This window comes from Coregonus lavaretus (assembly GCF_964263955.1).
Source record: "Coregonus lavaretus genome assembly, chromosome: 21".
Lineage (NCBI taxonomy): Eukaryota > Metazoa > Chordata > Actinopteri > Salmoniformes > Salmonidae > Coregonus > Coregonus lavaretus.
Window position 1 is genome coordinate 2,139,164 of NC_140008.1, and position 26,981 is coordinate 2,166,144.

Below are 26,981 nucleotides of genomic sequence, written 5' to 3' on the forward strand. Positions count from 1 at the left end.
CAACGACTGTAGACAGTTACGCGTTCTGTTTGGTCTAGAGTCTACAGTCACTGTAGACTCTAGACCAATCAGAACGCGTAACTGTCTACAGTCGCTTGCGTCACTTGAAAAAAAATCTCATTAGCAGCCTCGCAAAAATCGCATTAGCCCCGTATTTGGACCCGACTTTCGCTCATTACTTTATTCGTATATCATTCATTGTCTTGGGATTTGGTGGAAGTTATCTGAGACCCTTGGAGACCTTAACCAACGTTTTTGTTTTGTGCGAATTGGTCTAGTTTTTCTCTTGATGAAAACGCATCTTTTCACTGGCTTGTGGAAAACGATGTGGGCTACTTGAAGTAGTAAGTATATTATATTTAATACCATTGGAGGCAATGCATTTATTATACAATTTTAATGGCATGCTTATAATAAATGGCAGTATACTTGACAAGCACAGATCAGAGGAGACCACTCAACATAGGGAGGGAGAGAGAGTGAACCAGGGAGTGAACATGATTCCAGGTACACAGGTGTATTCTCTATACTTGTAACAAATTAAATATGTGCAATATTGACAGGAGAGGGGGTGCGATTGTACTGAATATATCACAGCTGTGATTTGGATATAGCTTTAATACAACCATTCTACAATTGCCATTTATTAGTTAACAGTAATAAGCCACAACAGATTATGATTTGTTTCTTTTTTTAATCATTTATTTTCCTCCGCCAACACAAAAAGATCTGCAACTGGACTTCGGACTTGACTTTTGCCAAGCAACACAAACAAAACATTTATTAGAACACCTGTAAAGCGGAGTGATACATGTAGTTAAAAGTCCCCGTGCAGTAACGCTCAATATAGGAACTCATGGAATGCCCATTGTCCAATCAAACTAATTAGTTGAAAAAGTGGAACTAACTGTTGTATAATACCTTCAATTTTGATTTTCAGGTCCCCACTGTGCAGCACGGCCCTATCAGGTTTACCTGATCAGTGGCATTGCACGGTGGAACTCTGACAGGAGCGGGGATGCCGTGTTTGGTGGCAAAGGACGGCACCACAGGACCTATTCGGCGCCGCTGATTGATCGCCTCAACGCTCGCTGTCAGCAGCTGTTCGGAGAGACTGTGGAGGAGAATTTCCGGGCCCCTGCTGATGTCTCTTCCAACGAGCTGCTCGGGTTGGAGTACCTGTTCAGCCAGAGCACGGGGGAATCTGGGCCCTTCTCTCTTCAGGACATTGTCAACGATGGACCTGGTCCAGAAGAGGAGGTGCTCCGACCTGGGCAGCCTGATCCAGATGACGCAGACGAGGCGTACCAGAGCGATGTGGAGGCACACGACCGTGCGCTGGATGCCGTCCTGCCCCACATCACACTCACCAGCGACGAAACCGCCACTGTTCACCCTCCGGCCTTTGTGAGTAGCCGTGTGTCTGCTAGAATGAAATACAATGCACCAGTTACTGAAAAAGACAACATATTTGAACTTACCACATTCATATGGCTTTTTCTTTTACAGGAGGATGCCTGCAGTCCAAACCCTCTTCCTGGCTTTCCTAAGTTGGAAATGTTCTGCTCTGTGCTGGTGGAGATTGGCCTGGCAGAAGAAAAGCTGTCACTCACCACCGAGCAGAGAAACCAGGTCCTTAAAGCCTGGAATGCCGTGGAGGAGCATGACAAGCAGCCACAAAAGTTCAACCAGTTGTACAGAACACACTGGGGCAACACCCTCTACTGCCGCACAAAAAGGGACGATCTTGTTGACGCTGCTCTGATACAGAGGGTAAAGATGGCCAAGCGCTACGCACCAGCGCAACAGGACATCAGTGCTCAGCACAACAGGCTGATGTACACGCTGGTGAAACTGTTGTGGTTGCGCTCACCTCAAGGCTCTCGCAACAGTCCTGAGAAGAGAACCCTCTTGAAGGCGTACGAGCGAGTCCAGCACCGGATTTTAGTGGAGGATCCAGTCCTGTGCAAAGCAGGCATTCCTCTACCCAAGATTAACAGCAAGACTGTGCAGGACTTTATCCGTCGCCAAGAGAGGCTCCTCAACTTGCACGCCACAAAACAGCCCTCCACCATCACTAAGACCACCTCCATCTCATCTGCAGACCTTCCACCAGCACCACATCAGCCTGCAGTCCTCCCTCCACCAGACTACCCCCTGATGGAATATGTGCCCACACCCAGCACAGCAGGGACCAAGGTGTTAAAGGGAAGGACAGATATGATGGCACCACTCTCCCGGCCTCAGCCACCGATGCCACATTTGCTACTGCCACCACCAGTGAGAAAACCCAACGCCCCCTCTACCATCACCAGACCTGTGCCCTCCCTCTCTGCATCTACAGCAACCCCAGGAATTGCTGGCCCCTCCACATGGCCCATAATGCCTGCTAGTGAGGCAAATCCAGGGATTGATGGTCCACCTAAATCAGTCCCTCCAACTCTGCCCAAAATGCCTACTACAATTGGCACAGCGCACACAGTAGTACTTCATTCTGGGCAAGAGCTACGCAATTCAAGCGGAAGCATAAGGAACACTCCTCAGAAGTAGGAGCCAAAGTGTCAAGGGTGCAAAATCTCCCTGTCTGTACACTCTGTGGCCAAACAACCCAGGGACATAAAAAATACAAAAAAAAGAGTTTCTGCCCTACAAATATGATGTCCCCATCAAAAGGTCTGGACAACAAAGTGTACAGCAGCTACGAACACTTCACCTCTGTTGTTGACAAGTTGTAGTAATATAAATATGTTGTAATAAATCTGTAAATATGGGACGGTTGCATTGTACATATGGTAAATAGGCTTTGATTTTATGACATTTTATATTGTCTAACTTATATTGTCTACACTGTAGTGCTGTGTTTTTTATAAGTGTTCCCCAATATACATGCACTTTATTCATTAAAGTGGTCAGTGCTACAGTAACAGTTGTGGAATATCAATTAATGAATTGAACAATGGGGTTATATTTGTATGTATCAAAACATAAAGACACAGATAAAGTAACTGAGGTAAGGAAATGTGCCAATAGCACAATGAAATCAGATCATTTTGCACATATTTTAGTAGAAAAGGTAAAGCCACAAAACAACATTAAATTCCTTGGGAAAAAACTAAATAGGAGGCATGGAAGCAGTTATTGCCATCTATCAGTTCAATCTGTCCTGAAGTTCAATTAATTCTGTTTAACTCACACACTGACAAACACCATATAATTACTTATCCCACGCTCCAAACTTCCAGCCAATCACGATCAGGGGCAATTGCAAGCTCCAAACTTCCAGCCAATCACGATCGGGGGCAATTGCACTACTCTACGGCGCATCCCCTCGCGTATTTGGACCCGACTTTCGCTCATTACTTTATTCGTATATCATTCATTGTCTTGGGATTTGGTGGAAGTTATCTGAGACCCTTGGAGACCTTAACCAACGTTTTTGTTTTGTGCGAATTGGTCTAGTTTTTCTCTTGATCGAGCCATTTCGGAGACCCACTGTTACGATCTTGCTGAGTTTACTGTCACTGTCAGTTTTGTATGTCAATGAAGATGGCGAGCCCAGTAATCCGCGTAATCAACCCAGATGCCCCTCCATATCGTCAGCAGGCCGTATTGGTGGCGACAAAAGAGGCCCGTTACTATCGGGAGAAAAGGATGCTCTTTCCCAAACCTCCACAGGAGCTGCGGAACCAGGCTACAGCCTTGGCTCATGCAGAGAAGCTCCTTCGAGCGGAGGGTATCCACACTCCTTCGCGTCAGCTGTGCCTGGGAAAGCTGGTGATACCATTTGGCCAGTATGAAAACGCATCTTTTCACTGGCTTGTGGAAAACGATGTGGGCTACTTGAAGTAGTAAGTATATTATATTTAATACCATTGGAGGCAATGCATTTATTATACAATTTTAATGGCATGCTTATAATAAATGGCAGTATACTTGACAAGCACAGATCAGAGGAGACCACTCAACATAGGGAGGGAGAGAGAGTGAACCAGGGAGTGAAAGACTACCTCAATGAATATGCAGAGAGTTTCCCACAAGTCTGCATTCTCCTGGAGGCCAACATCGACAGGTGTATTTACGGTCAGAGAGGGTTTGAGGAAAGCACCTTTCAGGAGATGTGGACTCTCTACAGCAAGTACCCCACCCAAAAGGACAGGCCAGAGCTATTCAGTGAGGAGGAGAAGGAGATAATAAAGAAAGCATACAGTTCTGTGAGGAGGTGGCTGCACACACCAGTGACCCACATCACAAGTGTGCAGATGAAGCGGTTCAGGAAATATATTGTTGACAAGGAGCAAGTAAGTTGTATGTAATGGGAAGAGCAGAATAGCATGGTAAATTATTTTCATATTAGAGATATTTTAATCACTAAATGTTTTTGTTTGCTTTTGATAATTAAAAGCTGGTACATCATAAAATCTATATAGTTACAATAAATTTTGTTGTCCAGCAACCGCAGGCAAGCACCTCCAAGTGTGATCCTTCATCATGGCCAGGGGACGACAGTGAACTGTTAGCTGCAAGCCAGGCTGTTGAAGGTAGGGGAGTTACAGAGTAAACAGACATGAAACCGTAAAAAATTTAAAAATTATACAAAACAACTTTGTTTGGAAAATTCCCACAGACACAATCAAACAGTTCGAGCCCCCTGTCCGGCCCAAGCAGCCCGAGCCCCCTGTCCGGCCCAAGAAGCCCGAGCCCCCTGTCCGGCCCAAGCAGCCCGAGCCCGCTGTCCGGCCCAAGAAGCCCGAGCCCGCTGTCCGGCCCAAGCAGCCCGAGCCCGCTGTCCGGCCCAAGAAGCCCGAGCCCGCTGTCCGGCCCAAGCAGCCCGAGCCGCCTGTCCGGCCCAAGAAGCTTGAACCCGCTGTCCGGCCCAAGAAGCTCGAACCCGCTGTCCGGCCCAAGAAGCTCGAGCCCCCTGTCCGGCCCAAGCAGACCGAGCCCGCTGTCCGGCCCAAACAGCCCGAGCCCCCTGTCCGGCCCAAACAGCCCGAGCCCCCTGGCCAACTCACAGAGTCCCCGTCCACAGCACAGGATCATGAGGGTCAGCCTTTTCCCACGGAATCACCTCTGAGTGACTCCCCTGTAAGTAAAATTCACATTATATGCAAACAATGTCAAGGAGAACAATTTGTTTAACATGTTTTTTTTTTTTTTTTTTTTAATTGGTTGTATGTTTTGACATTCATTTGTACTAACCAAAGTAATGTAAAATAATAAGTAATAACTAAGTGTGTTTTGTATGTGTTGTGTGTTGCAGGTGGAGCTAGAGGGTTGGGTGCGTCTGTGGGAAAACCCCAATGGCATCCCATCTGCAGACATTTCCTGGCTCAAAGACCACAATGAAAGAGGGCTGTTCACACCCGTTCAAATCTATAAGGACAAAAGTGGTCTGTTCAGGAGGCGACGGGTGATGAAATCGGACCGCATGTGGTTTTACCCAGAAGAACCTCCCGGCTACGTCAGGGGTGCCCCGCCAACTCCACAACAGTTTTTTCGGAGTCGTGTTTTTGTGTGGCGTCCTGTTGGAGTGTGGAGGTACTCCCTGAAGTGTCCTCGAGGGGATCAGTGTCTGGGTAGAGGACGGAACGTGCACCTCTACAAGTCTGGCTATCACCACCGGGTATAACTCACTTCACCTTTGTTAGAGTTTTTACATTAGTTTATTACTATGTATGTAAACATGCAAGACAAAAAAAGAGCACAGAAAGCCATATCCTGCTATTGGCCTTTTTTTTAATAAGATTTTCTCCCCATATGTACTTTAGGTACGTCACATCTGTGACGTGTCCACCTGGTACACCATGCTCACTGAGGTCCTGTGCTGTGGACCATGTACAAAAGCGGCCAGAAGCGGAGAAGGTGGCACAATGGGTCGGTGGCTTGCGTGGGATGCCGCTATTTTGTCCCAGCTTAGCGAGGCTCACCAAGCTATGTTCCCTGCCATCCTCACCAGCAAGTGAGTATACTGAACATAATGTGTGCGTTTGACAGACCTGGAAGTGTCACTCAAATCCACCTGAACATATTGATTGTGACTCTACTTATAGGCGTGGCGTGGATAGGACTGTTGTGCGCCTTCTGAGGGACCGGACGGAAGGGAACACCATGGTCAAGGTGTGGCGGCAGATACAGGAGAACCACGTTGAAGAGTACCTTCAGCGTAAGGACCTGTACACCACACTCCTCATGACTGTCGTGAAACCTGGAGGGATCGTTTCTGCACTAAGGCACACTTTCCAGGCTCCACCTCCTCCAAGAGAGCTCCCCTCCGCGCGGCTCCTGCGCCACGCCTTCCTGCTGGCGGAGGCCAACAACGTGCAGGATTACCGGAGCCAGATCCTCTCCACTTTTGGCACTGTGCTGAAAATGGATTCCACCAAGAAAGTATGTAAATCATGCAAAACATCTTGCAGTATTGTTTGGTTTTTTATTAAGTTTTAAATTGAACCCATTTTCACATTGTTGTAAAGTGATTAAGAAAAATCACATATCAATAAAATCTAACAGGTTATCTCATTATGCACACTTGACATGTTTTAGGTGGTGAAGAAGCTGTCTGGGGAGGGTGGAGGCTCAGCTGAGTGGTTCACCAGCATCGGAAACGAGCACTCCCAGATAGTTTCATTTGTGCTGACCTGTGAGGAGTCCACAGAGAAGCTGAAACCGATGTGCCTTGGGGTCATGGAGAGGTTCCGGCTGGCCAATCAACCAGTCCCAAAAATTATATACGTGGACCGTGGGTGTTGCCGTGCGCAGGGCCCAACAGCGCTGGGGATTTTGTTCCAGCCTTGGGTGGACAACGGGATGGTTGTGCGTCTGGACATCTTTCACTGGATCCACCGGTTTGATGCAGCCATACGCACAGAGTCCCACTCGAAGTATGCTGCATTCAAGTCTGCGCTAGCTGGGGGAGTGCTGGCCTATAACCGCTCAGACCTGGAGCTGCTCATCAAGGCCATGAGAGCCAAGGACCCGGCAACGCTGATGACTGTGTCAGATGAGGATATTGTCCGCCTCTACATTACCAGGGAGCACCTCAAACACCACGTGCGAAGGGTCACACTGGGAGCTCAGGAAACATTCCGGCTCATCCATCTGGCCATTGAGGAGCTGAAAGGTCCCGCAGGGCTGGACGAGAGCGGAGTGAGCCTTTTCAAAACACCTGGTATAAAAGACCTCATTCAAAAAAGTTATTACAACATTGATACGGATAGAGTTGCATACAAAGTGAACATAACTCACTGTATGCATGCATGTATGTATGTATGTATTTACAGAGGCCATTGATGAGATGTGGGCAGGCCAGCAGCGACACCTGGAGTGCATCCAGGATCCACCAGACATGAACATGTATAGGGTGGCGCGTACCACAACCATTAACAATGTGGACCTACCCTACTACAAATGTCTGCGTGGAAGCAACAGCCTGGAAGGATTCCACAAAGCTCTGCCGAACATGATTCCAGGTACACAGGTGTATTCTCTATACTTGTAACAAATTAAATATGTGACCCTGTCATTAAGCAATAATGACAGGAGAGGGGGTGCGATTGTACTGAATATATCACAGCTGTGATTTGGATATAGCTTTAATACAACCATTCTACAATTGCCATTTATTAGTTAACAGTAATATAGTAATAGTAATATCAATTAATGAATTGAACAATGGGGTTATATTTGTATGTATCAAAACATAAAGACACAGATAAAGTAACTGAGGTAAGGAAATGTGCCAATAGCACAATGAAATCAGATCATTTTGCACATATTTTAGTAGAAAAGGTAAAGCCACAAAACAACATTAAATTCCTTGGGAAAAAACTAAATAGGAGGCATGGAAGCAGTTATTGCCATCTATCAGTTCAATCTGTCCTGAAGTTCAATTAATTCTGTTTAACTCACACACTGACAAACACCATATAATTACTTATCCCACGCTCCAAACTTCCAGCCAATCACGATCAGGGGCAATTGCACTACTCTACGGCGCATCCCCTTCCGGGGGGATGCGCCGTAGAGTAGTGCAATTGCCCCTGATCGTGATTGGCTGGAAGTTTGGAGCGTGGGATAAGTAATTATATGGTGTTTGTCAGTGTGTGAGTTAAACAGAATTAATTGAACTTCAGGACAGATTGAACTGATAGATGGCAATAACTGCTTCCATGCCTCCTATTTAGTTTTTTCCCAAGGAATTTAATGTTGTTTTGTGGCTTTACCTTTTCTACTAAAATATGTGCAAAATGATCTGATTTCATTGTGCTATTGGCACATTTCCTTACCTCAGTTACTTTATCTGTGTCTTTATGTTTTGATACATACAAATATAACCCCATTGTTCAATTCATTAATTGATATTCCACAACTGTTACTGTAGCACTGACCACTTTAATGAATAAAGTGCATGTATATTGGGGAACACTTATAAAAAACACAGCACTACAGTGTAGACAATATAAGTTAGACAATATAAAATGTCATAAAATCAAAGCCTATTTACCATATGTACAATGCAACCGTCCCATATTTACAGATTTATTACAACATATTTATATTACTACAACTTGTCAACAACAGAGGTGAAGTGTTCGTAGCTGCTGTACACTTTGTTGTCCAGACCTTTTGATGGGGACATCATATTTGTAGGGCAGAAACTCTTTTTTTTGTATTTTTTATGTCCCTGGGTTGTTTGGCCACAGAGTGTACAGACAGGGAGATTTTGCACCCTTGACACTTTGGCTCCTACTTCTGAGGAGTGTTCCTTATGCTTCCGCTTGAATTGCGTAGCTCTTGCCCAGAATGAAGTACTACTGTGTGCTGTGCCAATTGTAGTAGGCATTTTGGGCAGAGTTGGAGGGACTGATTTAGGTGGACCATCAATCCCTGGATTTGCCTCACTAGCAGGCATTATGGGCCATGTGGAGGGGCCAGCAATTCCTGGGGTTGCTGTAGATGCAGAGAGGGAGGGCACAGGTCTGGTGATGGTAGAGGGGGCGTTGGGTTTTCTCACTGGTGGTGGCAGTAGCAAATGTGGCATCGGTGGCTGAGGCCGGGAGAGTGGTGCCATCATATCTGTCCTTCCCTTTAACACCTTGGTCCCTGCTGTGCTGGGTGTGGGCACATATTCCATCAGGGGGTAGTCTGGTGGAGGGAGGACTGCAGGCTGATGTGGTGCTGGTGGAAGGTCTGCAGATGAGATGGAGGTGGTCTTAGTGATGGTGGAGGGCTGTTTTGTGGCGTGCAAGTTGAGGAGCCTCTCTTGGCGACGGATAAAGTCCTGCACAGTCTTGCTGTTAATCTTGGGTAGAGGAATGCCTGCTTTGCACAGGACTGGATCCTCCACTAAAATCCGGTGCTGGACTCGCTCGTACGCCTTCAAGAGGGTTCTCTTCTCAGGACTGTTGCGAGAGCCTTGAGGTGAGCGCAACCACAACAGTTTCACCAGCGTGTACATCAGCCTGTTGTGCTGAGCACTGATGTCCTGTTGCGCTGGTGCGTAGCGCTTGGCCATCTTTACCCTCTGTATCAGAGCAGCGTCAACAAGATCGTCCCTTTTTGTGCGGCAGTAGAGGGTGTTGCCCCAGTGTGTTCTGTACAACTGGTTGAACTTTTGTGGCTGCTTGTCATGCTCCTCCACGGCATTCCAGGCTTTAAGGACCTGGTTTCTCTGCTCGGTGGTGAGTGACAGCTTTTCTTCTGCCAGGCCAATCTCCACCAGCACAGAGCAGAACATTTCCAACTTAGGAAAGCCAGGAAGAGGGTTTGGACTGCAGGCATCCTCCTGTAAAAGAAAAAGCCATATGAATGTGGTAAGTTCAAATATGTTGTCTTTTTCAGTAACTGGTGCATTGTATTTCATTCTAGCAGACACACGGCTACTCACAAAGGCCGGAGGGTGAACAGTGGCGGTTTCGTCGCTGGTGAGTGTGATGTGGGGCAGGACGGCATCCAGCGCACGGTCGTGTGCCTCCACATCGCTCTGGTACGCCTCGTCTGCGTCATCTGGATCAGGCTGCCCAGGTCGGAGCACCTCCTCTTCTGGACCAGGTCCATCGTTGACAATGTCCTGAAGAGAGAAGGGCCCAGATTCCCCCGTGCTCTGGCTGAACAGGTACTCCAACCCGAGCAGCTCGTTGGAAGAGACATCAGCAGGGGCCCGGAAATTCTCCTCCACAGTCTCTCCGAACAGCTGCTGACAGCGAGCGTTGAGGCGATCAATCAGCGGCGCCGAATAGGTCCTGTGGTGCCGTCCTTTGCCACCAAACACGGCATCCCCGCTCCTGTCAGAGTTCCACCGTGCAATGCCACTGATCAGGTAAACCTGATAGGGCCGTGCTGCACAGTGGGGACCTGAAAATCAAAATTGAAGGTATTATACAACAGTTAGTTCCACTTTTTCAACTAATTAGTTTGATTGGACAATGGGCATTCCATGAGTTCCTATATTGAGCGTTACTGCACGGGGACTTTTAACTACATGTATCACTCCGCTTTACAGGTGTTCTAATAAATGTTTTGTTTGTGTTGCTTGGCAAAAGTCAAGTCCGAAGTCCAGTTGCAGATCTTTTTGTGTTGGCGGAGGAAAATAAATGATTAAAAAAAGAAACAAATCATAATCTGTTGTGGCTTATTACTGTTAACTAATAAATGGCAATTGTAGAATGGTTGTATTAAAGCTATATCCAAATCACAGCTGTGATATATTCAGTACAATCGCACCCCCTCTCCTGTCATTATTGCTTAATGACAGGGTCACATATTTAATTTGTTACAAGTATAGAGAATACACCTGTGTACCTGGAATCATGTTCGGCAGAGCTTTGTGGAATCCTTCCAGGCTGTTGCTTCCACGCAGACATTTGTAGTAGGGTAGGTCCACATTGTTAATGGTTGTGGTACGCGCCACCCTATACATGTTCATGTCTGGTGGATCCTGGATGCACTCCAGGTGTCGCTGCTGGCCTGCCCACATCTCATCAATGGCCTCTGTAAATACATACATACATGCATGCATACAGTGAGTTATGTTCACTTTGTATGCAACTCTATCCGTATCAATGTTGTAATAACTTTTTTGAATGAGGTCTTTTATACCAGGTGTTTTGAAAAGGCTCACTCCGCTCTCGTCCAGCCCTGCGGGACCTTTCAGCTCCTCAATGGCCAGATGGATGAGCCGGAATGTTTCCTGAGCTCCCAGTGTGACCCTTCGCACGTGGTGTTTGAGGTGCTCCCTGGTAATGTAGAGGCGGACAATATCCTCATCTGACACAGTCATCAGCGTTGCCGGGTCCTTGGCTCTCATGGCCTTGATGAGCAGCTCCAGGTCTGAGCGGTTATAGGCCAGCACTCCCCCAGCTAGCGCAGACTTGAATGCAGCATACTTCGAGTGGGACTCTGTGCGTATGGCTGCATCAAACCGGTGGATCCAGTGAAAGATGTCCAGACGCACAACCATCCCGTTGTCCACCCAAGGCTGGAACAAAATCCCCAGCGCTGTTGGGCCCTGCGCACGGCAACACCCACGGTCCACGTATATAATTTTTGGGACTGGTTGATTGGCCAGCCGGAACCTCTCCATGACCCCAAGGCACATCGGTTTCAGCTTCTCTGTGGACTCCTCACAGGTCAGCACAAATGAAACTATCTGGGAGTGCTCGTTTCCGATGCTGGTGAACCACTCAGCTGAGCCTCCACCCTCCCCAGACAGCTTCTTCACCACCTAAAACATGTCAAGTGTGCATAATGAGATAACCTGTTAGATTTTATTGATATGTGATTTTTCTTAATCACTTTACAACAATGTGAAAATGGGTTCAATTTAAAACTTAATAAAAAACCAAACAATACTGCAAGATGTTTTGCATGATTTACATACTTTCTTGGTGGAATCCATTTTCAGCACAGTGCCAAAAGTGGAGAGGATCTGGCTCCGGTAATCCTGCACGTTGTTGGCCTCCGCCAGCAGGAAGGCGTGGCGCAGGAGCCGCGCGGAGGGGAGCTCTCTTGGAGGAGGTGGAGCCTGGAAAGTGTGCCTTAGTGCAGAAACGATCCCTCCAGGTTTCACGACAGTCATGAGGAGTGTGGTGTACAGGTCCTTACGCTGAAGGTACTCTTCAACGTGGTTCTCCTGTATCTGCCGCCACACCTTGACCATGGTGTTCCCTTCCGTCCGGTCCCTCAGAAGGCGCACAACAGTCCTATCCACGCCACGCCTATAAGTAGAGTCACAATCAATATGTTCAGGTGGATTTGAGTGACACTTCCAGGTCTGTCAAACGCACACATTATGTTCAGTATACTCACTTGCTGGTGAGGATGGCAGGGAACATAGCTTGGTGAGCCTCGCTAAGCTGGGACAAAATAGCGGCATCCCACGCAAGCCACCGACCCATTGTGCCACCTTCTCCGCTTCTGGCCGCTTTTGTACATGGTCCACAGCACAGGACCTCAGTGAGCATGGTGTACCAGGTGGACACGTCACAGATGTGACGTACCTAAAGTACATATGGGGAGAAAATCTTATTAAAAAAAAGGCCAATAGCAGGATATGGCTTTCTGTGCTCTTTTTTTGTCTTGCATGTTTACATACATAGTAATAAACTAATGTAAAAACTCTAACAAAGGTGAAGTGAGTTATACCCGGTGGTGATAGCCAGACTTGTAGAGGTGCACGTTCCGTCCTCTACCCAGACACTGATCCCCTCGAGGACACTTCAGGGAGTACCTCCACACTCCAACAGGACGCCACACAAAAACACGACTCCGAAAAAACTGTTGTGGAGTTGGCGGGGCACCCCTGACGTAGCCGGGAGGTTCTTCTGGGTAAAACCACATGCGGTCCGATTTCATCACCCGTCGCCTCCTGAACAGACCACTTTTGTCCTTATAGATTTGAACGGGTGTGAACAGCCCTCTTTCATTGTGGTCTTTGAGCCAGGAAATGTCTGCAGATGGGATGCCATTGGGGTTTTCCCACAGACGCACCCAACCCTCTAGCTCCACCTGCAACACACAACACATACAAAACACACTTAGTTATTACTTATTATTTTACATTACTTTGGTTAGTACAAATGAATGTCAAAACATACAACCAATTAAAAAAAAAAAAAAAAACAACATGTTAAACAAATTGTTCTCCTTGACATTGTTTGCATATAATGTGAATTTTACTTACAGGGGAGTCACTCAGAGGTGATTCCGTGGGAAAAGGCTGACCCTCATGATCCTGTGCTGTGGACGGGGACTCTGTGAGTTGGCCAGGGGGCTCGGGCTGTTTGGGCCGGACAGGGGGCTCGGGCTGTTTGGGCCGGACAGCGGGCTCGGTCTGCTTGGGCCGGACAGGGGGCTCGAGCTTCTTGGGCCGGACAGCGGGTTCGAGCTTCTTGGGCCGGACAGCGGGTTCAAGCTTCTTGGGCCGGACAGGCGGCTCGGGCTGCTTGGGCCGGACAGCGGGCTCGGGCTTCTTGGGCCGGACAGCGGGCTCGGGCTGCTTGGGCCGGACAGCGGGCTCGGGCTTCTTGGGCCGGACAGCGGGCTCGGGCTGCTTGGGCCGGACAGGGGGCTCGGGCTTCTTGGGCCGGACAGGGGGCTCGGGCTGCTTGGGCCGGACAGGGGGCTCGAACTGTTTGATTGTGTCTGTGGGAATTTTCCAAACAAAGTTGTTTTGTATAATTTTTAAATTTTTTACGGTTTCATGTCTGTTTACTCTGTAACTCCCCTACCTTCAACAGCCTGGCTTGCAGCTAACAGTTCACTGTCGTCCCCTGGCCATGATGAAGGATCACACTTGGAGGTGCTTGCCTGCGGTTGCTGGACAACAAAATTTATTGTAACTATATAGATTTTATGATGTACCAGCTTTTAATTATCAAAAGCAAACAAAAACATTTAGTGATTAAAATATCTCTAATATGAAAATAATTTACCATGCTATTCTGCTCTTCCCATTACATACAACTTACTTGCTCCTTGTCAACAATATATTTCCTGAACCGCTTCATCTGCACACTTGTGATGTGGGTCACTGGTGTGTGCAGCCACCTCCTCACAGAACTGTATGCTTTCTTTATTATCTCCTTCTCCTCCTCACTGAATAGCTCTGGCCTGTCCTTTTGGGTGGGGTACTTGCTGTAGAGAGTCCACATCTCCTGAAAGGTGCTTTCCTCAAACCCTCTCTGACCGTAAATACACCTGTCGATGTTGGCCTCCAGGAGAATGCAGACTTGTGGGAAACTCTCTGCATATTCATTGAGGTAGTCTTTCACTCCCTGGTTCACTCTCTCTCCCTCCCTATGTTGAGTGGTCTCCTCTGATCTGTGCTTGTCAAGTATACTGCCATTTATTATAAGCATGCCATTAAAATTGTATAATAAATGCATTGCCTCCAATGGTATTAAATATAATATACTTACTACTTCAAGTAGCCCACATCGTTTTCCACAAGCCAGTGAAAAGATGCGTTTTCATACTGGCCAAATGGTATCACCAGCTTTCCCAGGCACAGCTGACGCGAAGGAGTGTGGATACCCTCCGCTCGAAGGAGCTTCTCTGCATGAGCCAAGGCTGTAGCCTGGTTCCGCAGCTCCTGTGGAGGTTTGGGAAAGAGCATCCTTTTCTCCCGATAGTAACGGGCCTCTTTTGTCGCCACCAATACGGCCTGCTGACGATATGGAGGGGCATCTGGGTTGATTACGCGGATTACTGGGCTCGCCATCTTCATTGACATACAAAACTGACAGTGACAGTAAACTCAGCAAGATCGTAACAGTGGGTCTCCGAAATGGCTCGATCAAGAGAAAAACTAGACCAATTCGCACAAAACAAAAACGTTGGTTAAGGTCTCCAAGGGTCTCAGATAACTTCCACCAAATCCCAAGACAATGAATGATATACGAATAAAGTAATGAGCGAAAGTCGGGTCCAAATACGGGGCTAATGCGATTTTTGCGAGGCTGCTAATGAGATTTTTTTTCAAGTGACGCAAGCGACTGTAGACAGTTACGCGTTCTGATTGGTCTAGAGTCTACAGTGACTGTAGACTCTAGACCAAACAGAACGCGTAACTGTCTACAGTCGTTGCGCTACTGTAGACTCGACGCGAATGCGAATTTCCCAAATGTGGAAATCTCGATTGCATAATTTCTGGTAGTGGGGGACTGCGTTCGCGCTCTCCCCTGATTTCATTGTAAAAAATAAATTGGGGAAAAGACTGGTTTGTCTTTTTGATGCTCGAATTTCTTGATTGGTTTGGGGAAATGTTCGGCCTCTTCCTGGTTTTAGCGTTTGTAGCAGCTCTGCTGTTTAGGGGTTCAAGAATCAACAGTCTGTCGATGCTGAATCCGATTCATGTGCTGTTTTCTACTGTTAGAAAAAGAAGTAAAATACAACTGTTTGTCAATTGTACATTTTAGCATAATTAATGAAAATGGTATGCTATTAATTATGGGGGAAGTATAGACATAAAAATAAAAAGTTCTAAGTAATACCAGTTTGAAGTAACAGAACAACAGAACTTGTGTTATGGATGTGACGGAAATGGACAGGCATTTTGGGGAGAATAGACACATCAGCAAATATTTACATTACATTTTAGTCATTTAGCAGACGCTCGTATCCAGAGCAATTTACAGGAGCAATTAGGGTTAAGTGCCTTGCTCAAGGGTACATCAACAGATTTTTCACCTAGTCAGCTCGGGGATTAGAACCAGCGATCTTTCGGTTACTAGCAAAACACTCTTAACCACTAAGCTATCTGCCGCCCCAAACGTCTTTGAATGTCAAAGTCTTAGGGTAAAATATTAATAGTCACTTTGAAAATAAAGGCTTGGCAACACACAAAAACAACAATGATGAAAATATAGAAATTGTCATATAAACTTTAGAGAGGAAAATGTACCATTATGGATGTGACATTCTGCATTATGGATGTGCTCTGTGAAAAAATTACTGTTTATATATTAAAGATTTCTTCACCAAACTTCATCGTAATACTTTCGTTGTCATCTGAAAATGCAGTGTAGCTCAAAGAACCAAGAAATCACTGGTCATTTGAATAGTTATTGCATAGGCTATCAAAGTGCACTCGTGGGTCCCGTCTTAACCAACCATTAATGTACAAATGTGCTAAAAAAATGCATCTACAATTCTTTATTTGAAAAACACTATTTTCATTGCGAATTAGAGTGCTGCATACCTCAACAATTATATAAATATTTGCACTTTCATAATAACGCTAAAGGAAAATTATGGATGTGACGTTCTGCGTTATGGATGTGACGTTCTGCGTTATGGATGTGACGTTCTGCGTTATGGATGTGACGTTCTGCGTTATGGATGTGACAGGGTCCAAAAAGACAGACAGCAAATGATGACACTGCACTCCTTTTCAAATTTACGTTTTAGTAATTTCATTCTAGATCATTAATGACTGATGTTTTATTTAAAATATTAAAAATGTTATTATCAATCACCTACTGAGTAACAGAATAAACATACAAAAACTTAAACTCAATTCATGCTTTGTATTAATCTCACACCTTTTAATCTGCAGCACAGGCTCGATGCACGCGCATCATTTTTGTGACGTTGTCGGCCAACCCGTCTATACCACCGCGGAGTTTACTGTCTTTGATACCACTCTGGCTAAGCTAACAGGTTGCTAGATAGCTAGCAGTAACTGGCTTGCACACCCGCATTTTGAGTAGAAAAAAGTGGGGGTTGACTATCCAAATCATTCTCTAATGTTGTAAACGCCAGAATTAGTAATAAAGCTTTGAAGCAGTTTACCTTAGCTAGAAGTCTTCTCAACTTTATCAGCTGTGCTGTGGGGGACACACTATTTAAGCCACTTCGATAAGAAGTGATTTTCGCTAACCCTAACCCCTTTCCTAACCTTAACCTCAGTCTCCTAACCTGCTATGAAGAAGTTGCTTCGGTATTCGAAGTGGCATGAAAAGAGTGTTTCCCGTGCTGAGGCGTGCTAATATCAACAAAACACTCGTTTTGTGTCCCCTCTTTCGTCTAAAAGTGAGAACTGACTTTTCAGCGGACAGAAGGTGGGTGACGCTGACCAATCGGGAGTCTATCATGATACGGAAGGGGGAGCGGTAATGGTCAGTGCTATCCGGTATCCTTGGGAAAGCCCTACCCTAACCCCTACCCTAAACCCTAACCTTAACCCCTACTATTACCCTAATCTTAACCATAACTCTTACCTTAACCATTTTAAATGTAAACTTCATTGGGGGTAGGGACATCCCAAGGATCTCGGATAGCACAGACCGAGCTGTAATTAACCTTCCTAAGGAGGGTTTTGTCTAGAAGAGAAACCGTTTTTGTCAAAATTGACTTTTCGTAGCAGGTTTAGGCAGTGGTGTAGTGCTATTTTTGGGGGGATAAATTAGTAAACGACGTCATTTCCTCAATCAAGGTTTGTCCTGACTGATGTAGCCCATTTAATCATCATTATAGAATATGAATATGCATAAAATGCATCCTCCAATTGTAACGTCTGTCAGTTCAAATTGTCCGGGTAGCCATGATTAGCTGTTCAGGAGTCTTATGGCTTGGGGGTAGAAGCTGTTGAGAAGCCTTTGGGACCTAGACTTGGCACTCCGGTACCACTTGCCGTGTGGTAGCAGAGAGAACAGTCTATGACTAGGGTGGCTGGAGTCTGACAATTTTGAGGGCCTTCCTCTGACACCGCCTGGTATAGAGGTCCTGGATGGCAGGAAGCTTGGCCCCAGTGATGTACTGGAATAAGGCTGTAACTTTTAGAATTGTTATAATCCATCAGATATTGCCTGAATTATAGCACATAAAACATTTTACTGGCATGGACAAATAATGCAGTTCAGGGATTTTGATCATATTTCAGGTATTCAATGTATTGTCAAGTTTAACTTTTTTTTATTTGAATGCACTCATACACATTTTCTTATTGTACCAGTTTTTTACTTATTTATGTTAAAATATAGAAAATGATGTGCCTAATTTGCACGAATACGCTGGATATATTTGCATCTATGAAGACATTAACATAAAGGGGAGGAACAGGGCTGCAAGCACCAAACACTTGCTCTGTCTACCCTACCATCACTCACCGGCGCTGTCAAGACTGCCTCATTAATTACTGTTGTTGTCACGTTCTCTTGCATAATTCAACAGGTGTGTCAATAGCAGGACACCCTTTGATAAAAAGTCAACGGGCTTGGCTCGAGATGACACCTATCTAAACATCCTTTACATTTTTTGCGAGATGTGACATAATATCACTATAATCCAAGTGTTCATTTTCAGAAGTTTGCTTTCATTTCAGCGCATCTAATTTGTAAAAATGTCAACTGTATTAAATGATTGCTTTTTTCAACTCCACAAAAAATGAACACCCATCATAACACATTTATCTTTCTTTTCGTTCTTGTGATGTACTTGTCGAGACGGTGCATTAAATCCTAGACGAAGCTTTAGCGTTCTTATAGATTCAACTGAAAGCCTATGTATCCCATTGAACCTATTTCAGCCATTACCGGGGTGTGTTTGACAGGACATTACAAACATTTCCGCGGTCGGAACGTCAACGGGGGAAAACGACACAAGCAAGAGTATGAAAGAGTAGCAGGAGTGAAATTAAAGCAGCGAGATTTAAGTAAAGTTACAAGTGGATTTTGTACCCCTCAAACACAGGAAATAGATGGTTGAAAATGACAGATCTCAGGTGGGCGGGGCATGAGCGTTGCTAGAGCAACTCTTAGAACAGGGACAGGTGTGTGTGTGTGTGTGTGTGTGTGTCAGGGTTGTAGGATAAAGAGTTGGAACCGGTTCAGGCTGCATTATGTGTAATGTAATGGTACTGAGAGTCATGATAAAGGGCTAGCTCTGGTCCAACGTTAGTTAAGCCAACTCTCTGAAGTTCAGAGACATTCAAAGTTCCTTCATAGAAGCCGCTCCTCCGTAGGTATAATTCTGTGGGCATAATTCAGATAATGCATTTCATAACAACAAGATGCCAAGCGCTTCATGCCAAGCACTCTATCCGTGCCAGTAAAATGTTTTATGTGCTATAGTTCAGTCAATATCTGATGGATTATACAAATTCTAAAAGTTAGGAGAATCTTCATCCATTGTCCAACTTGCATGTCTTAGAATTGTTTTTTTAAACCTTTTAACAATTTCGATGACTGTTGCTAGTTGCTTGTTCGCTTTTTGTTGTTGTTGGTACACTTCTTTTATATTATCAAATCAAATCAAATCAAATTTTATTGGTCACATGCGCCGAATACAACAGGTGCAGACATTACAGTGAAATGCTTACTTACAGCCCTTAACCAACAGTGCATTTATTTTAAACAAAAAAAGTAAGAATAAAACAACAACAAAAAAAGTGTTGAGAAAAAAGAGCAGAAGTAAAATAAAGTGACAGTAGGGAGGCTATATATACAGTAAAATAAAGTGACAGTAGGGAGGCTATATATACAGGGGGGTACCGTTGCAGAGTCAATGTGCGGGGGCACCGGCTAGTTGAGGTAGTTGAGGTAATATGTACATGTGGGTAGAGTTAAAGTGACTATGCATAAATAATAAACAGAGTAGCAGCAGCGTAAAAAGGATGGGGTGGGGGGGCAGTGCAAATAGTCCGGGTAGCCATGATTAGCTGTTCAGGAGTCTTATGGCTTGGGGGTAGAAGCTGTTGAGAAGTCTTTTGGACCTAGACTTGGCACTCCGGTACCGCTTGCCGTGCGGTAGCAGAGAGAACAGTCTATGACTAGGGTGGCTGGAGTCTTTGACAATTTTGAGGGCCTTCCTCTGACACCGCCTGGTATAGAGGTCCTGAATCAGGGAGCAACTGCCCTTTATTTATAATAGTAACATTCTTTCAGTTTACACATTTGTTAGAGGTGGTGTGGTTGAAATACTACAACACAGATAGAACAATGAGACAGATTTTTCACTGGATGTTTAAATGTGAAGCATCCGCTTGCTGTTTCCACTCACTACCAAATAAGAGCGGAAGCCCATTGGCGGGCAGCGGGAGAAGATGGAAGGAGATAGATTTTGGCAGACATTCTGCAAATGTTCTCATCGATGAAACATTTTATCTCAATACAGTTTTCAGTTTCCAAAACTATAATATGTTATGAACAGAGTGGACTAAGGTTAGTAAACTTTAACCTTTGCAAAAGTGTTTTAAAAATCGCGTTGTTTAGAAGGAGTGTAAAGGCAAATTGCATTATTGCACACGTGCTCTTCACAGATTAGGCGTTCCTTTACGGAAATATGCAGATGACGCTAGAACGCGCCAATAGGATCTCGCTAGCTCGTGCTTGGCTCTGCCCCCTCCTTGCTTGTTCTGCCCACTGTGGCTCATTTGTTCCCATTGGAAACGTCAGGCTGTGGTCTATCTTGGTTTAGTTATAAGTAATCTTTGACTATACTCTGTAATTCTAACGCTTTATCAGTGGTCCCTGTTTCAATGTGCCTGTATGGGTGAGTGTGTGGGACTGGGGAGTGTGCCCACTAGTGTTCAATAGTGGAACTGCAGTCTGGTTTATCTCTCGAAGACAAAAGAACCACGAGACGAGAAAAGCTAAATAAAATCACAAATTCCATTCACTTGGCTTTATGTGTGTTTCAGAATTGTTTTGGTTGTACTCAGGGTTATTTATAATAATGTATTGTACTTTCGGCTATCAGACAGACGTTTAATAAAAATGTTTTGTTATGATAATTTCTACAGAATTGCACCCTGGGAAAATTGCGAAACACTCATCATTTACGAGTAAAATAACAGTTAAAACGTGTTTTCACCTCTCCATCTACAAGTAGACAAAATAGCACTGAACGTCCATTGAAATTACTTGTTTTTCTGTCAATAGCCGTGGTGCTAAAACCATGAACCTAAAACGTTCGCACGGGAATGACTATCCCACATTGACCGTGTACAACTCATACTTACCTGGCAAGGGAGATACCGTGATCAAGAAGGCGGTTCACCCAGGGTGAGGCTCAGCCATTGTACTCCGGCTGTGCTGACCCCTGCGAATTTCCCAAATGTGGAAATCTCGATTGCATAATTTCTGGTAGTGGGGGACTGCGTTCGCGCTCTCCCCTGATTTCATTGTAAAAAATAAATTGGGGAAAAGACTGGTTTGTCTTTTTGATGCTCGAATTTCTTGATTGGTTTGGGGAAATGTTCGGCCTCTTCCTGGTTTTAGCGTTTGTAGCAGCTCTGCTGTTTAGGGGTTCAAGAATCAACAGTCTGTCGATGCTGAATCCGATTCATGTGCTGTTTTCTACTGTTAGAAAAAGAAGTAAAATACAACTGTTTGTCAATTGTACATTTTAGCATAATTAATGAAAATGGTATGCTATTAATTATGGGGGAAGTATAGACATAAAAATAAAAAGTTCTAAGTAATACCAGTTTGAAGTAACAGAACAACAGAACTTGTGTTATGGATGTGACGGAAATGGACAGGCATTTTGGGGAGAATAGACACATCAGCAAATATTTACATTACATTTTAGTCATTTAGCAGACGCTCGTATCCAGAGCAATTTACAGGAGCAATTAGGGTTAAGTGCCTTGCTCAAGGGTACATCAACAGATTTTTCACCTAGTCAGCTCGGGGATTAGAACCAGCGATCTTTCGGTTACTAGCAAAACACTCTTAACCACTAAGCTATCTGCCGCCCCAAACGTCTTTGAATGTCAAAGTCTTAGGGTAAAATATTAATAGTCACTTTGAAAATAAAGGCTTGGCAACACACAAAAACAACAATGATGAAAATATAGAAATTGTCATATAAACTTTAGAGAGGAAAATGTACCATTATGGATGTGACATTCTGCATTATGGATGTGCTCTGTGAAAAAATTACTGTTTATATATTAAAGATTTCTTCACCAAACTTCATCGTAATACTTTCGTTGTCATCTGAAAATGCAGTGTAGCTCAAAGAACCAAGAAATCACTGGTCATTTGAATAGTTATTGCATAGGCTATCAAAGTGCACTCGTGGGTCCCGTCTTAACCAACCATTAATGTACAAATGTGCTAAAAAAATGCATCTACAATTCTTTATTTGAAAAACACTATTTTCATTGCGAATTAGAGTGCTGCATACCTCAACAATTATATAAATATTTGCACTTTCATAATAACGCTAAAGGAAAATTATGGATGTGACGTTCTGCGTTATGGATGTGACGTTCTGCGTTATGGATGTGACGTTCTGCGTTATGGATGTGACGTTCTGCGTTATGGATGTGACAGGGTCCAAAAAGACAGACAGCAAATGATGACACTGCACTCCTTTTCAAATTTACGTTTTAGTAATTTCATTCTAGATCATTAATGACTGATGTTTTATTTAAAATATTAAAAATGTTATTATCAATCACCTACTGAGTAACAGAATAAACATACAAAAACTTAAACTCAATTCATGCTTTGTATTAATCTCACACCTTTTAATCTGCAGCACAGGCTCGATGCACGCGCATCATTTTTGTGACGTTGTCGGCCAACCCGTCTATACCACCGCGGAGTTTACTGTCTTTGATACCACTCTGGCTAAGCTAACAGGTTGCTAGATAGCTAGCAGTAACTGGCTTGCACACCCGCATTTTGAGTAGAAAAAAGTGGGGGTTGACTATCCAAATCATTCTCTAATGTTGTAAACGCCAGAATTAGTAATAAAGCTTTGAAGCAGTTTACCTTAGCTAGAAGTCTTCTCAACTTTATCAGCTGTGCTGTGGGGGACACACTATTTAAGCCACTTCGATAAGAAGTGATTTTCGCTAACCCTAACCCCTTTCCTAACCTTAACCTCAGTCTCCTAACCTGCTATGAAGAAGTTGCTTCGGTATTCGAAGTGGCATGAAAAGAGTGTTTCCCGTGCTGAGGCGTGCTAATATCAACAAAACACTCGTTTTGTGTCCCCTCTTTCGTCTAAAAGTGAGAACTGACTTTTCAGCGGACAGAAGGTGGGTGACGCTGACCAATCGGGAGTCTATCATGATACGGAAGGGGGAGCGGTAATGGTCAGTGCTATCCGGTATCCTTGGGAAAGCCCTACCCTAACCCCTACCCTAAACCCTAACCTTAACCCCTACTATTACCCTAATCTTAACCATAACTCTTACCTTAACCATTTTAAATGTAAACTTCATTGGGGGTAGGGACATCCCAAGGATCTCGGATAGCACAGACCGAGCTGTAATTAACCTTCCTAAGGAGGGTTTTGTCTAGAAGAGAAACCGTTTTTGTCAAAATTGACTTTTCGTAGCAGGTTTAGGCAGTGGTGTAGTGCTATTTTTGGGGGGATAAATTAGTAAACGACGTCATTTCCTCAATCAAGGTTTGTCCTGACTGATGTAGCCCATTTAATCATCATTATAGAATATGAATATGCATAAAATGCATCCTCCAATTGTAACGTCTGTCTATGCCAACACATATTGTCTCAATAATATTTTCTATTTTGAATACCCTCAAACACCAAGTTAGGCATACTTAATTTCAAAATGGGCCATCATCACTGTCAATCAAGAATGACAATTCTTCACGTTTGATCAAATGTTTAAATTTAAATTTTACATTTACGTCATTTAGCAGACGCTCTTATCCAGAGCGATTTACAATGTAAAGGAATATTTTATTTTTTATTTTTTTATTTTTTGGGGGGGTGGGGTAAGGGGGTGTAGGATTACTTTATCCTATCCCAGGTATTCCTTAAAGAGGTGGGGTTTCAAATGTCTCCGGAAGGTGGTGAGTGACTCCGCTGTCCCAGCGTCGTGAGGGAGCTTGTTCCACTATTGGGGTGCCAGAGCAGCGAACAGTTTGGACTGGGCTGAGCGGGAACTGTGCTTCCGCAGAGGTAGGCCAAATCACATTTTAATTGCCACATGCACCGAATACAACAGGTGTAGACATTACAGTGAAATGCTTACTTACAAGCCCTTAACCAACAATGCAAAGTAAAAAAATAAAAATAAAGTGTTAAGCAAAAAAATAAAAGCAAATAACTAAAGAGCAGCAGTAAAATAAAATAACAGTAAGGAGGCTATATACAAGGTGGTACCGGTACAGAGTCAATGTGAAATAACAGTAGGGAGGCTATATACAGGGGGTACCGGTACAGAGTCAATGTGCAGGGGCACCGGCTAGTCGAGGTAATTGCGGTAATATGTACATGTGGGTAGAGTTAAAGTGACTATACTTAAATAATAAACAGAGTAGCAGCAGAGTAAAAAAGGGGGACGGGGTGGGGGTGGGGGGGCAGTTCAAATTGTCCGGGTAGCCATGATTAGCTGTTCAGGAGTCTTATGGCTTGGGGGTAGAAGCTGTTGAGAAGCCTTTGGGACCTAGACTTGGCACTCCGGTACCACTTGCCGTGTGGTAGCAGAGAGAACAGTCTATGACTAGGGTGGCTGGAGTCTGACAATTTTGAGGGCCTTCCTCTGACACCGCCTGGTATAGAGGTCCTGGATGGCAGGAAGCTTGGCCCCAGTGATGTACTGGAATAAGGCTGTAACTTTTAGAATTGTTATAATCCATCAGATATTGACTGAATTATAGCACATAAAACATTTTACTGGCATGGACAAATAATGCAGTTCAGGGATTTTGATCATATTTCAGGTATTCAATGTATTGTCAAGTTTAACTTTTTTTTATTTGAATGCACTCATACACATTTTCTTATTGTACCAGTTTTTTACTTATTTATGTTAAAATATAGAAAATGATGTGCCTAATTTGCACGAATACGCTGGATATATTTGCATCTATGAAGACATTAACATAAAGGGGAGGAACAGGGCTGCAAGCACCAAACACTTGCTCTGTCTACCCTACCATCACTCACCGGCGCTGTCAAGACTGCCTCATTAATTACTGTTGTTGTCACGTTCTCTTGCATAATTCAACAGGTGTGTCAATAGCAGGACACCCTTTGATAAAAAGTCAACGGGCTTGGCTCGAGATGACACCTATCTAAACATCCTTTACATTTTTTGCGAGATGTGACATAATATCACTATAATCCAAGTGTTCATTTTCAGAAGTTTGCTTTCATTTCAGCGCATCTAATTTGTAAAAATGTCAACTGTATTAAATGATTGCTTTTTTCAACTCCACAAAAAATGAACACCCATCATAACACATTTATCTTTCTTTTCGTTCTTGTGATGTACTTGTCGAGACGGTGCATTAAATCCTAGACGAAGCTTTAGCGTTCTTATAGATTCAACTGAAAGCCTATGTATCCCATTGAACCTATTTCAGCCATTACCGGGGTGTGTTTGACAGGACATTACAAACATTTCCGCGGTCGGAACGTCAACGGGGGAAAACGACACAAGCAAGAGTATGAAAGAGTAGCAGGAGTGAAATTAAAGCAGCGAGATTTAAGTAAAGTTACAAGTGGATTTTGTACCCCTCAAACACAGGAAATAGATGGTTGAAAATGACAGATCTCAGGTGGGCGGGGCATGAGCGTTGCTAGAGCAACTCTTAGAACAGGGACAGGTGTGTGTGTGTGTGTGTGTGTGTGTCAGGGTTGTAGGATAAAGAGTTGGAACCGGTTCAGGCTGCATTATGTGTAATGTAATGGTACTGAGAGTCATGATAAAGGGCTAGCTCTGGTCCAACGTTAGTTAAGCCAACTCTCTGAAGTTCAGAGACATTCAAAGTTCCTTCATAGAAGCCGCTCCTCCGTAGGTATAATTCTGTGGGCATAATTCAGATAATGCATTTCATAACAACAAGATGCCAAGCGCTTCATGCCAAGCACTCTATCCGTGCCAGTAAAATGTTTTATGTGCTATAGTTCAGTCAATATCTGATGGATTATACAAATTCTAAAAGTTAGGAGAATCTTCATCCATTGTCCAACTTGCATGTCTTAGAATTGTTTTTTTAAACCTTTTAACAATTTCGATGACTGTTGCTAGTTGCTTGTTCGCTTTTTGTTGTTGTTGGTACACTTCTTTTATATTATCAAATCAAATCAAATCAAATCAAATTTTATTGGTCACATGCGCCGAATACAACAGGTGCAGACATTACAGTGAAATGCTTACTTACAGCCCTTAACCAACAGTGCATTTATTTTAAACAAAAAAAGTAAGAATAAAACAACAACAAAAAAAGTGTTGAGAAAAAAGAGCAGAAGTAAAATAAAGTGACAGTAGGGAGGCTATATATACAGTAAAATAAAGTGACAGTAGGGAGGCTATATATACAGGGGGGTACCGTTGCAGAGTCAATGTGCGGGGGCACCGGCTAGTTGAGGTAGTTGAGGTAATATGTACATGTGGGTAGAGTTAAAGTGACTATGCATAAATAATAAACAGAGTAGCAGCAGCGTAAAAAGGATGGGGTGGGGGGGCAGTGCAAATAGTCCGGGTAGCCATGATTAGCTGTTCAGGAGTCTTATGGCTTGGGGGTAGAAGCTGTTGAGAAGTCTTTTGGACCTAGACTTGGCACTCCGGTACCGCTTGCCGTGCGGTAGCAGAGAGAACAGTCTATGACTAGGGTGGCTGGAGTCTTTGACAATTTTGAGGGCCTTCCTCTGACACCGCCTGGTATAGAGGTCCTGAATCAGGGAGCAACTGCCCTTTATTTATAATAGTAACATTCTTTCAGTTTACACATTTGTTAGAGGTGGTGTGGTTGAAATACTACAACACAGATAGAACAATGAGACAGATTTTTCACTGGATGTTTAAATGTGAAGCATCCGCTTGCTGTTTCCACTCACTACCAAATAAGAGCGGAAGCCCATTGGCGGGCAGCGGGAGAAGATGGAAGGAGATAGATTTTGGCAGACATTCTGCAAATGTTCTCATCGATGAAACATTTTATCTCAATACAGTTTTCAGTTTCCAAAACTATAATATGTTATGAACAGAGTGGACTAAGGTTAGTAAACTTTAACCTTTGCAAAAGTGTTTTAAAAATCGCGTTGTT

At 44.1% G+C, this 26,981-nt stretch overlaps 3 protein-coding genes across 6 annotated transcripts; 2 read left to right on the forward strand and 1 right to left on the reverse strand.

Annotated features, from left to right (window-relative positions):
* Positions 1 to 61: 61 nt before the first annotated feature.
* Positions 62 to 3,322, forward strand: LOC311148972 (uncharacterized protein). Of its 3 annotated transcripts, XM_084186027.1 has the most exons (3): positions 63 to 344; positions 941 to 1,407; positions 1,510 to 3,322. In XM_084186027.1, exon 3 carries the CDS (start codon positions 1,558 to 1,560, stop codon positions 2,548 to 2,550), a length of 993 nt encoding a protein of 330 aa, XP_084042153.1. In that variant the 5' UTR covers positions 63 to 344; positions 941 to 1,407; positions 1,510 to 1,557; the 3' UTR covers positions 2,551 to 3,322. The 3 variants fall into 3 exon arrangements, with proteins under 3 accessions (XP_084042151.1, XP_084042152.1, XP_084042153.1); XM_084186025.1 differs by having other exon boundaries at positions 62 to 344; positions 425 to 3,322; XM_084186026.1 differs by having other exon boundaries at positions 62 to 344; positions 941 to 3,322.
* Positions 3,323 to 3,341: 19 nt separating this feature from the next.
* On the forward strand, positions 3,342 to 7,996 carry LOC311148967 (uncharacterized protein). 2 transcript variants are annotated; one of them, XM_084186016.1, is made up of 8 exons: positions 3,342 to 3,848; positions 4,451 to 4,538; positions 4,625 to 5,085; positions 5,261 to 5,623; positions 5,769 to 5,959; positions 6,051 to 6,387; positions 6,544 to 7,168; positions 7,281 to 7,996. In XM_084186016.1, the coding sequence occupies exons 4-8, from the start codon at positions 5,414 to 5,416 to the stop codon at positions 7,496 to 7,498; spliced, it is 1,581 nt and encodes a 526-aa protein (XP_084042142.1). In that variant the 5' UTR covers positions 3,342 to 3,848; positions 4,451 to 4,538; positions 4,625 to 5,085; positions 5,261 to 5,413; the 3' UTR covers positions 7,499 to 7,996. The 2 variants fall into 2 exon arrangements, with proteins under 2 accessions (XP_084042142.1, XP_084042143.1); XM_084186017.1 differs by lacking the exon at positions 4,451 to 4,538.
* Positions 7,997 to 8,007: 11 nt separating this feature from the next.
* Positions 8,008 to 13,815, reverse strand: LOC311148954 (uncharacterized protein). The gene is made up of 9 exons (XM_084186003.1): positions 13,728 to 13,815; positions 13,181 to 13,641; positions 12,643 to 13,005; positions 12,307 to 12,497; positions 11,879 to 12,215; positions 11,098 to 11,722; positions 10,801 to 10,989; positions 9,887 to 10,353; positions 8,008 to 9,784 (listed from the first exon to the last, which is right to left on the reverse strand). The coding sequence occupies exons 3-9, from the start codon at positions 12,850 to 12,852 to the stop codon at positions 8,561 to 8,563; spliced, it is 3,243 nt and encodes a 1,080-aa protein (XP_084042129.1). The 5' UTR covers positions 12,853 to 13,005; positions 13,181 to 13,641; positions 13,728 to 13,815; the 3' UTR covers positions 8,008 to 8,560.
* Positions 13,816 to 26,981: the final 13,166 nt, after the last annotated feature.